Genomic DNA, 11,195 nt, shown 5'->3' on the forward strand with positions numbered 1-11,195 from the left:
CCTGCGGTGGCCCGTAGCCCTTGTTAGGGGCTGAGCCCGGGAGGTCGGCGCCCTGGTTGGCCAGGGAGGAGAGCGAGGCCAGCCCACTGGTCACCGCGGAGGGCAGGGCGGAGGAGCTGATGAGGCTGGTATCGCTGGACGTCAGGAGGCCTTTCAGGGCGGACAGGAGGGGGCTGTTCACAGCCAGGGGACAGGCGACACCGGGAGCCGAGCCCCCGGCGATGACGGAGGGTGTCGGGTTGGACACGCCTTGGGACGCCGGCGTCAGGGTCAAGGGGAGCCCTGCGAAAACCGACGACAGTGAAGCGGAGTTGAGGTTGTTGGTGGCGGCAGCGGTAGAGGCGGCGGGGAAGGGGAGGCTGGTGAACGTTTCACTGGAAGCCGGAGTGGCCCGAGGCGCAGCCGTGGCCTGAGGGGCCGGGGCTGGGAGGGTGGGAGGACCCGGCAGGGGAACGAGGCCAGAAAACACGGAAGGAACGGGCGTGGCCGTGGTAGTGTGGACAGAGGTCACTGCGGCGGCCGGCAGCGAAGGCGTCCTGATCACCGTGGGATTTGGCGTCATGGGCTGAGGCGGGTGAATGGCGGAGACCTGCCCCGGGAACACAGGAAGGACGGTATTCGCCAAGTTCATCCCTGGGAGGCTGGCGGTGGCCGACGCTGATGGATGAGTTCCTGCCTTGACGGGGGAAGCCGTAGGAACCGGAGTTGCAGCGGGTGTCGAGGAATTGGAGCCATGCGGGGGAAAGAGTTGACTGGCTGGGGTGGAGAATGCTGCGTTGGAAGAGGAGGAGAGGCAAGAGGTTATCATCACGGCTGAGAGTTCAAATGTTAACTCAAAAGAAAATGGATAAAAGTTTATGTAATATTTAACAGATGTCAAAGAAAAACCAATGACAGGTTTAAGAGGCTACTGCAGTGTACACATTGCTGGATTCCATTTTCACCAGGCAGCCTCGGTTAGATCCTGCAGAGTTCTGGACTCTGATCAGCACAGCCTTCCCGTCCACAGTGAGGAAGCCTTGACAAGTGAGCAAATAAAACTTTCCTTTCCTAGCTTCCCAATTTTAAAAAAATTCAAAGAATTTATTTTGTGATTAGTGTTGGTGTACTCATTCTCTCAGGCTACTTGTCTAGAGCAGTATTACAAGTCATTTCCTCTCTGAAGAGCTGTCAGGACATCATCCCCTCTAGAGGCACACAAGGTGATCGAGTATACTCAGGCCATCTCTGCAGTATTCTTGGTTGCCACTGTGGGAGTTGATTACCAAAGTCTCTACAGATTTTCCCCCAAGCACTTTCTCATACTGACTCCTCTTAACCTCTAACTTTACTTGGTTTGTCCTAGGCTTTAGGAGCAAAAGCCATATCAAGTTCATCTTTAGTCTTCACACCTAGCCCAGGGCCTGGCATTTACGTGTTTAGTAAGTGTTTGCTGCGCTGGATACCTCACGATTACTTCAGCTACAGTTCTCAAACCCAACCAAAGACTTATTCTCAAAACTTCTATAGTACTTCTATTCTGATAAACTCTACAAATAATACAAGCATTTTGGGAATGCCTGGGATTCCCTCCTGAATCAATAAATGAAAACCTTAGCTTCTGATCTTGTTGGTGCCAAATGGAATGCAAGACTTAGGTAGTTAATGTCATAATGACACCTACCGTCCATGCTATATTCACACTGAAGTCTGTTTCAGTTGTAAATAGAGAATGTTCCCTTTGCAGTGATAATCAACTGAAAGACCTTTTCATGGACTAAGACTTCACTTTTTAAATCTACGCATAATAAAGACTCTGGACATAAGGAAGCTGACATGGTCCATAAAGTGATGCACTGTGTTAATTACAGATGGAGAAAGGACCACAGGACAAGAATGGAGGAAGCCCACATCCACGTAATGCATTTGTACTAAGTGATGGCCAAAGGGTGCTGCACTGGGCTGAACAAATTTTACAGCTGTTTTAGACAATCAATATGGGAGGAGAATTGACAAATAGTAAAACATAAATATATAAACATTAAACTCAAAAGATCTGTGAGTAAGTGAAGTCGCTCAGTTGTGTCTGACTCTTTGGGACCCCATGGACTGTAGCCTACCAGGCTTCTCCGTCCATGGGATTTTTCCAGGCAAGGGTACTGGAGTGGGGTGCCATTTCCTTCTCCACAAAAGATCTGTAGTTCATACCATATTCATATCATGAGCCGTAATCTAGTTTCAAGAAAATCACTATCATTTTAAATTTAGAGTACATATGAAAATAGGTTTGTAGCTCTGTATTCCATTTGTTTTATAAGAACTAGAAGCACAAGGAATATATGCCTAGTTTCGTGTTTGTAAATAATGTACCAAAAAATGATTTAGGTTAACAATGGGTGGGAAACATCTGGTGGGGAAAACATTTGAGAATTCCCTGTCTTATTTAACTTCATGCTGAGGACCATGTAGTTAATGACAGATGGTAAGGGAAAGCCAAGCTTCCCACAGTATTCTTTATAGCAACCTCTGCTGGAGAGCTTTACGTATAATGACACAAAAGCCACGCACTATTAATCACAGTGCCTGCAGTCAAAGTGGAACAAAACAAAAATGAACCCCCCCACCCCTCAAAACCATACCATGGGAAATAACACTTTCCTTTTGTGGGAAATACCACAAAACACGACGTGTTAGATCCTGTGCTAAGTACTTTACACCCATCATTTCATTTGTCCTCATATAACCCTGACAGGCACTGATATCCCCATTTTAGAGATGGGCAATCCCAGGCTTAGTGTGATTAAGTCATTTGTTAAAAGATCATGCAGCTATTGAGTGGTGTTCAAAGGACATAAAGTTTCAGTTATGAAAGATGAGTGAGTTCTAGAAATTAGCTGTACAACACCATGCCTCCAGTTAACAATACTATACTGTGTACTTAAAAATTGGTTACAAGGGTAGATCTCAATAAGAGATCTTACCACAGTGATATCAATAATGATGATGATAAAAAGGTCATGTAGCTATGAAGTGACAGAACCAAGACTTCAGCAAGGTCTGTCATACTTGTGTTCTTAAGCACTATACTTATTTTGTAATATGGTTCAAAAAGGAAAAACAATCTTAAGTATGCTAACATAACACAGCAAAGGAAAAGCAAAGTGTGCTCTTCCAATAAAGGTGCTGATGATACTTAATCTGTTTATTCTCTTTAAAAACAGATCTATTAACAAAGCTGAGCATAAAGGCTGAAGTTTCCTTAATCTCCCTTTGCTAGAAGCTAAATCAGCTGCTCAAGGTTACAAAACCAGGTGGTACCAGAGCCAGGATCAAATACTATTATGTCCTGACGTCTCACTTAGGGTCTTTTCCTCCCTGCTATGCTACTGCCTTAGAAATTACCAGCTAAAAAGCACTGTTGCCACACATTCTCGGGGAATGGAATTCTCCCAAGATTCCTACCTGTGCACTGCGATGCTCAGATTCATGTGCTACTCTGCTACGTGAGAACTGGTCCCAGGTTTTGTCTCACAGCAGACAGCATCTCTTTCCTGAGCACACATATCCTCCACTGTGGGGAGGGGAAAACGTCACAGAGCCGCTGCCACGTGGAGGCCTTGCCTCACCTTCACCTGCTGGTTGCGCTTCCTGCTCTGCTGCCCCTTCGTCAACTCTTTCTTCTTTCCTTACGTTAAATTACACTACTCTGAGTACTTATTGAAATAACTAAGTCTAAAAGATCTATTTGACACAGCATTTGTCAAAAAAGGGTTTTTATCAAAAAGAAATGTTGTTTATATATTTAAGAAAATGAGGCTTCGAATATCATACAATGTGAAGTGAATGCAGATATAATGCCACATAGCACTGAGACGGCTTCAAAGTTTTACAAACTGCAACAGAGACATATAATTATTTTTAAATCCAGTTAATATGGATTTCAAAGCTTTCTTAGATGATTCTGTAAGATAGACATTTTATAGATTATATTTTATATATTGCATGCAATGTCTTTAAAATGTACCACCATCAAAATTTCATTTTCTAATAAAATGTATCACTCTTAAAGTCACTTTTAGCAAGCATTGATTAATTAAATTTTTTAACCAGGAACTTTCCCTAAAGCATAAAGATTTCAAATACACTCAAACTCAAATTGATCTCAGTGGAAAACAGAGCAGGCAGCCAGGACAGACATCAAATTTGGTGCTTACCTTGATTCTGTGTAGGTTTTGACTGACTGGAGAGGTCTTCATTCTCTATGAGAAAATAAATAAATAAATAAAAGTTGATTTCCAGCTTTAATCAAATTATTCACCATCATAATAATCAGAGACTGGGGTAAAAGAAAAAAAATCCAGAATATGTTATGTATACTGTGTTAGGAAAAACAATATATGCCTATTAAAAAAAAAGGAAATAAACAAAAATCATAGTAGTAACTATAGGAAGACTGCAAGGATTATGAGCAATTGTCCCCACCACTTCTCCATATCGGGCTTTAAGCAAACACTGTTGTTTTATAGATTCATTTAAGAAGGCTTTTCGGAAAGACGGTGGAAGGCCTGGTGTGCGTCTAGGAGGGAGTGCAGTAGGAGTGCAGACAGGAGCCACTGTCACCGGCTAAGCTGACAAGCACTGCTGGGCAGCATGCCTACAGTGCAGGGGAGGCCTGGAAGGGGAGGTGGGCGCTGAGGGCAGGATCCACTGCCGCCCGAGGGGCCAATCTCACAAGGTGGGTGCGTCACCAAGCAAACAGAGAGAAAGTGGCTCTGTCCACTGCTGTACTCAGTTCTAGAAAAGGCCCCATGCTAGGAGATGTCAGGGGGAACTGCCCGAGCTGAAGCCATGAGACCAACAGCCTAAAGCACACCCTCTCCAGCCCCATGGGAAAGGACCCATCTTACCAAGCCATTATTCAGAGATACAGTGGCAAACAAATGACCTCTCGTGGCTTGTCAGTAACTGCCCAAGAAAGCATCAGTGTGACAGGCGTAAAGTGCAAAAAGGGAACCCACAAGCCCTGACACAGAGAGTAAAAAAGATCAAGCTTGTTTAAGGGACTTGAGTACAAATAAACTTAGACAGTGTCTATCCAGAGATTTAATGGAAGAAAAAGAACTTTAAAATCCTGTAATGCAAATGAAGAATATATACACACATAATATTATAAGAAAACAAGCAGAGAAGCTGAAGATTTTAGATATAAAAATCTACTCCAAGTTAATAAATGCAAAGAATGGTGAAGATCAGAAATAACACTACTGAAAGCTAAATTACATAGTTGAAATTAAAAGTTCCATTTAAGATGACAAAAAAAAATTTTTTTAAGTACTGAATGACTAGCTAAGAGACTTAGAACAAATACACTGAAAAATAAGAGTACTAGAAGGAGAAAAAAGAGATAAAATATCATTAATTAAAGGAATATAAAGACAAAATTTTCCAAAGCTTTAAAGACTTGAGTTTTCACATCTAAAGGGCTTACAGAGTTCTAGAAAGGATTAACCATAAGATCCACACCTAAATATCCTGGTGAAATATCTGAACTCCAAGACTAAAGACATTTGTGAACTCTAAAGATAAGGAATGTCTTCTTTGTAAGTTTATAGAAAGAGACTAAGGGTCTCATAAAGAAAATTAGTGAGAATTGGGTTTCTCATCTATAATCCTACAGCTCTACCCTTTTTGAAAAAGCTAATTAGAGAAATTTTCTACTAAAAGAAAATTAGAGTGAGTATATGAGGACAGGGCATCAAAGAGAAGTCACAAAGTTAAGAAGCCATGAGTTCAGAGGCACAGAAGGAAAAACGTATTCCATCAAGAGACACAAATTGATGATCAAGGAGAGGCTGTATGGAAGTCAACGGTGGGATGCAGGACAGCTGTTTTTACTTTCTGTACACTGACAACCACTAAGAATATGAAGATGGTCACTAGTGATATTTAAAGATAGAAATTCTAAGTTTGAGTAGGAGCAAGGAAAGAAAAGTTTTTAAAAAATTTTAAAGCAATGTGAATGAATTCAAGTAAACAAAAATAAGAAAAATGAAAAACTTGGATAAAAGAATAATAATGAGCATAAAAATAAAATGGAAGGACTAAGAACAAATATGCAATTTTTATGAATATCTGAAACCCCTATTAAGTCTCTTCCCCACTGGTTTACAAAAATCAGATTCTAGTATATATCATAATATTAAAAATAAAGATACAGGCAAAAGACTTCTGAAAAATGAAAACAAAAAAGAAGTGTGGACCCAATAAGGGTCAATTCCCAATAAGGCTGGGGTGGGTGGGGCGGGGAGGGCAGGCAGCTTACTTATACTCAGTAAAGTATAAGTCAGCTGACATTTTATACCCAGAAGAGACTTTCAAAGAAAAAACTAAAATAGGAAATCAGTAACAAGCAGCTACAAATAAAATATCCATTTATAATTGTAACAAAAAAATTCCTCTAAAATTCCTAGATACAAACCTAAGGCAAAAAACCTATATGAAGAAAACTACAAAATCTTCTTGAAAGCAGCAGAAATTAACACATTGTAAATCACCTATAACTCAAATAAACCTCCCCCACCCCAAAAAACACTTACTGCAAGCAATAACATAAGACCTGGAAAAACACTACCACTTGCCATGATTTAAAGACACAGACATACATATATATATAATTAAATGGTAAAATTTAATATCATAAAAAAGTCATCTCTCCAAATTACTATATAACTATAAATACATAAATTCAACTCTTTTCTAATTGCATAAGGTGATCTTAAAAGTTCACATGGAAGAATTAATTTCCAAAAGTGGGTAAGAAAGATACGAAAATACAGTGAGAGAAAGCTAGCTTTATTAGATGTCAGAATACACTGTAAATCTGCTAATTAAATCAATACAGTATCATCGCAACATAAAGTAACTAGATTGGAACAGAATAAAGAGCCCAGAATTAGAGCCATGTGTGTAAATGAAAACTTAAGATAAATGTATTATTTCAAAGCAGCAGGGAAAACAGATTAGTTAATAAACAGTGCTGGCATGGACGGACCGACTACTGTCTGGAAAAAAAAATTAAGATAACCCTCTACTTCACCCGACATGAAAATGAATTCCAGATGGAGTAGGAATCTTAGAAGACCCAGACTACCTGGCCTACCTACTTAGGGTTAAAAATACCTGACTAAGGTAACATGGTTCCAGCTCTTCTTCCACAACCTCTGTCTGTCTGTCTGTCTACACAAAAATGTAAAACCCTAAGGTTAAAACATACTGTGAATAAGGGCAAGAAATAAAATGACAGATTTTAGAAAAAAGATTTTGCAACTTTAATCAGAGTACTCTTGGCAAACACCAAAACCATTCTGACTAGAAAAAAAGAATTTATTAAACTTTAGTAAGTAACTCTGAATCCTGGGGAAGGGCAAAAGTAAATTAAGACAGAACTTAATTTCAGTTCTAGCCCTACCCTACACACATACAGAAATAAATGGCAAGTAAATGAAAAGCTATACACTTAAAAACAATCATTACAACAGTAATTAGAGAATATAGATGTTGCTTCACTTCTGGGTTGGGGAAGGGTTTCCTAAACAAGACAAAATTCAGGAGAGTCAAATCAAATAGCTGAATGAAATAAACTTTTGTAAAAGACAGACAAAAGAAGGCATCAGCTGAATCAGTCTATCAGATTGGCAAAAGTAAAACAAAAAACCTGTTATCATTCCATTTCAAAAGAGTGTGAGAAATGGTATGCTCATATACCCTCACTGGCTGGTATAAACAGGTGCAGTCTTTTGGGGGAACAATTTGACAAGATAGAAAAAAACATTTACACTTCATATCCTGAGTTCCCAATGGGCCCAAAGGAAAGGCTGGCCTGGAAAGCGTGTGGGCAGGCTCAGCGCTTCTGAGCACCTTCTAACAAGCCTTTCCTCCCCACGGCAGACACAAGGTGCCCTAAGAGCGACGCTCGCCAGGTCAGTGATGCTCTTCCACTGCCTGTCAGCATCCGACTCAGGAGAAATGGTTCCTGTTTCTACGGCCTGGTCATGTTCACACTTACCTCAACATAATAAAGGCCATATGCTACAAACCTACAGCTAACCTCATACTCCATGGTGAAAAGTTGAAACCATTTCCTCTAAGATCGGGAACAAGACAAGGATGTCCACTCTCTACACTTTTATTCAATATAGTTTCGGAAGTCCTAGCCATGGCAATCAGGGAAGAAAAAGAAGTAAAGGGAATCCCAGTTGGAAAAGAAGTTGTTAAACTGTCACTGATTGCAGATGACATGATACTTACTATACACAGAAGACCCTACATAGATGCTGATCCTAAAGATGCTACCAGAAGATGACCAGAACTCATCAGTGGATCTGGTAAAGCTGCAGGCTACAAAATTAACACACAGAAATCTGTTGCATGTGGACCGAGACCACTCTAGTGGAGCCTGGATGTCACACACTTGGCTCCATCAGCAGGCTTGGGGGCTGTGCTCCCTGTTAGGACAATAACACACCACACATCTGTCCCCCCGAATGTAAGGTGAGAAAGTTATTGCCTTTAAACACCCCATAACAACCTGATTTTACCTGCTGCTACTGGATTAGGAGTATATGGAGGTGGCGGGGGCACTCCTGGAGCTATGACGTTGGCTAACGGTACCAGACCTGCATTGTTATAAGCACCTAAAATAAAAATATAATAGAAAAAAAAAGTACAATTTAGCATCATTCCGAGTTCAAGCTGTATTGACACAGCCACCGACTTTATTTCTAAAACTGTGTCATCTAGTACAGTTGCGTTTTACATGGAGGCTTGGGTGAAGAGTGAGCTCGAATTAGACAAGCAGAGACTTCTATTTCCAGTGCAGGCTCGCTCCAGGCCTAACTCACTGAAGGGCACGGTGGGCAGAACCTGCCAGATGTGTATGATTTGCCTTTTATGTCAAGCACACACACTTGGCCCTTTCAAGTTAAATGCACTAATGATGTCTTTGAATACCAACTATCAAAAAAGGGATTCAAGATGATTTACCCATAAGCAAAAGCTTATATAAATAAGTAACAATGAAAAAAAAATCTACAATTAATTTATCAAAAGGAAAATATCCTAAATGAGATATTAATCCTCTTAGTCCTCTGCACTGTTGTAGACCAATACCCTAGAGTAACCAACTATGGGCAAAGGAAAGCTCAGCATAGCATATTTCATGAGTGCTCCAGATTTCCAGAGTATATATACCAACCTTTACTTTCAACTTAATAAATAAAGAGCAAAAAGGAAAAAAAGTGAACTCTGAAAGAGCTCCTTACTTGGTGCAATAGTTGCGTGTGGTCGGCATGGAGGTATCGGGTAAGGAACAGGTTTATGTGGATTGTATGTTGAAGGAGGCTAGAATGAGAGGGGAAAGTACAGCAGTTAGCAGAACATCAAGGAAGCCGTCTCCTGCCAAAACAAAATACAACTTGTCTTTCAAAACATTTAGGTCTAAGACGACAAAAATGCTCCAGCATATCAAATGCCACTGCACTAACAAATAGCACAAAGGAGGGAAATTTCTTTGCTTAATAAATGTGGCTCCTATTAAAGTCCAAAGAGAGATCCTGCCAAAGACTGCTGCTGCTGTTGCTGTCGTTCAGTCGCTCAGTCAACGTGCGACTCATTGCGACCCCATGGACTGCGACCCGCTAGGCTTCCCTGTCCTTCACCATCTCCTGGAGTTTGCTCAAACTCAACTCCATTTGGTCTGGTGTAGAGGTGTTAATTTTTTATTTCAGTTGCAGATTATCTCTAACAAAAGGCTAACCTCATCCTGAACAGCAAATTCCTCTCTGACCCAGTTTAGGTTAATCCAAGGATTCCTGTCTCCTCCCATGGAACACAAAAAACCCACCAAGTTTTGGAGTCTCAGCTACTCAAGGACTTCCCACATCCTCCTGGAAAGTCATCTTGATCGTAACCGCTTTTCTCTTTTTGAAAGAAACAAGCACTGTTTCCTTTGGCATTTGGCATTCTGACAACTCTGGTAGAATGCAGACTGGAATTATGAATTCAGTAGCTTAGTCTTTTTACGTTTGAATCCACAAATCTTCCATTTTAGAGTGTACAGGACTTAGGTATGAAAGAACATTCAAAGAGCTGGTCTCCAGAGGACCAGAGGTAAGCAAAGCTAGGCCACATGCTGCAACTGTAACTACAGAGATGCAGAGGATGAGAGAGCACACACCCCCCCTCGAGGGGGCTGGCACCTACATCTTGGAGCAGACGGGATGCCCTGGAGTGAGGAACCTAGACTCTCTCCAGCACTCTTAATGGCAGCCCTGGATAATGTGCTGGTTCCGTGCAAGGACTATGGTCTGTGACTATTTTACTGTAAACAACAGCCACCCAAGTTCTTGTCAGGTGGGCAGCCAGGACTGCAAGGCGGCTGTGTGTTGGCCTCTCATAGTACAATCCTTCAACTCACGAGGTTGTCTTCTCCTGCTCAGTTTATATTCCAATCACTCCCTTGAAAATACGCTCTACCTCCTGGCTCCATTCTCACTTCACTAACACTAATCCAGCCATCATACCTCAACCTTCAGCTCAGTTCAGTTCAGTTCAGTTGCTCAGTCGTGTCCGACTCTTTGCGACCCCTTGAATCGCAGCACACCAGGCCGTCCTATCCATCACCAACTCCCGGAGTTTACTCAAACTCATGTCTATCAAGTCGGTGATGCCATCCAGCCATCTCATCCTCTGTCGTCCACTTCTCCTCCTGCCCCCAATCCCTCCCAGCATCAAGGTCTTTTCCAATGAGTCAACTCTTCACATGAGGTGGCCAAAGTACTGGAGTTTCAGCTTTAGCATTAGTCCTTCCAATGATCACCCAGGACTGGTCTCCTTTAGGATGGACTGGTTGGACCTCCTTGCAGCCCAAGGGACTCTCAAGAGTCTTCTTTAACACCACAGTTCAAAAGCATCAATTCTTCGGCGCTCAGCTTTCTTCACAGTCCAACTCTCACATCCATACATGACTACTGGAAAAACCATAGCCTTGACTAGACGGACCTTTGTTGGCAAAGTAACGTCTCTGCTTTTCAATATGCTATCTAGGTTGGTCATAACTTTCCTTCCAAGGAGGAAGCGTCTTTTAATTTCATGGCTGCAATCACCATCTGCAGTGATTTTGGAGCCCCAAAAAATAAAGTCTGACACTGTTTCCCCAT

The 11,195-nt window shown here is 41.6% G+C and overlaps 1 protein-coding gene across 1 annotated transcript in view; it reads right to left on the bottom strand.

Moving 5' to 3' along the window:
• PROSER1 (proline and serine rich 1) overlaps nt 1–11,195 on the bottom strand; it is a 31,551-nt gene that overhangs the window by 3,743 nt on the left and 16,613 nt on the right. The window contains exons 8-11 of the mRNA XM_010835729.1: nt 9,300–9,378; nt 8,577–8,672; nt 4,194–4,238; nt 1–771 (exon numbers count right to left, since the gene is read on the bottom strand). Coding sequence (XP_010834031.1) covers nt 1–771; nt 4,194–4,238; nt 8,577–8,672; nt 9,300–9,378 — 991 coding nt within the window. The remainder of the gene's footprint in view (nt 772–4,193; nt 4,239–8,576; nt 8,673–9,299; nt 9,379–11,195) is intronic.

Source organism: Bison bison, unplaced genomic scaffold (assembly GCF_000754665.1).
Source record: "Bison bison bison isolate TAMUID 2011002044 unplaced genomic scaffold, Bison_UMD1.0 scf7180017864048, whole genome shotgun sequence".
In the NCBI taxonomy this organism is placed as follows: domain Eukaryota; kingdom Metazoa; phylum Chordata; class Mammalia; order Artiodactyla; family Bovidae; genus Bison; species Bison bison.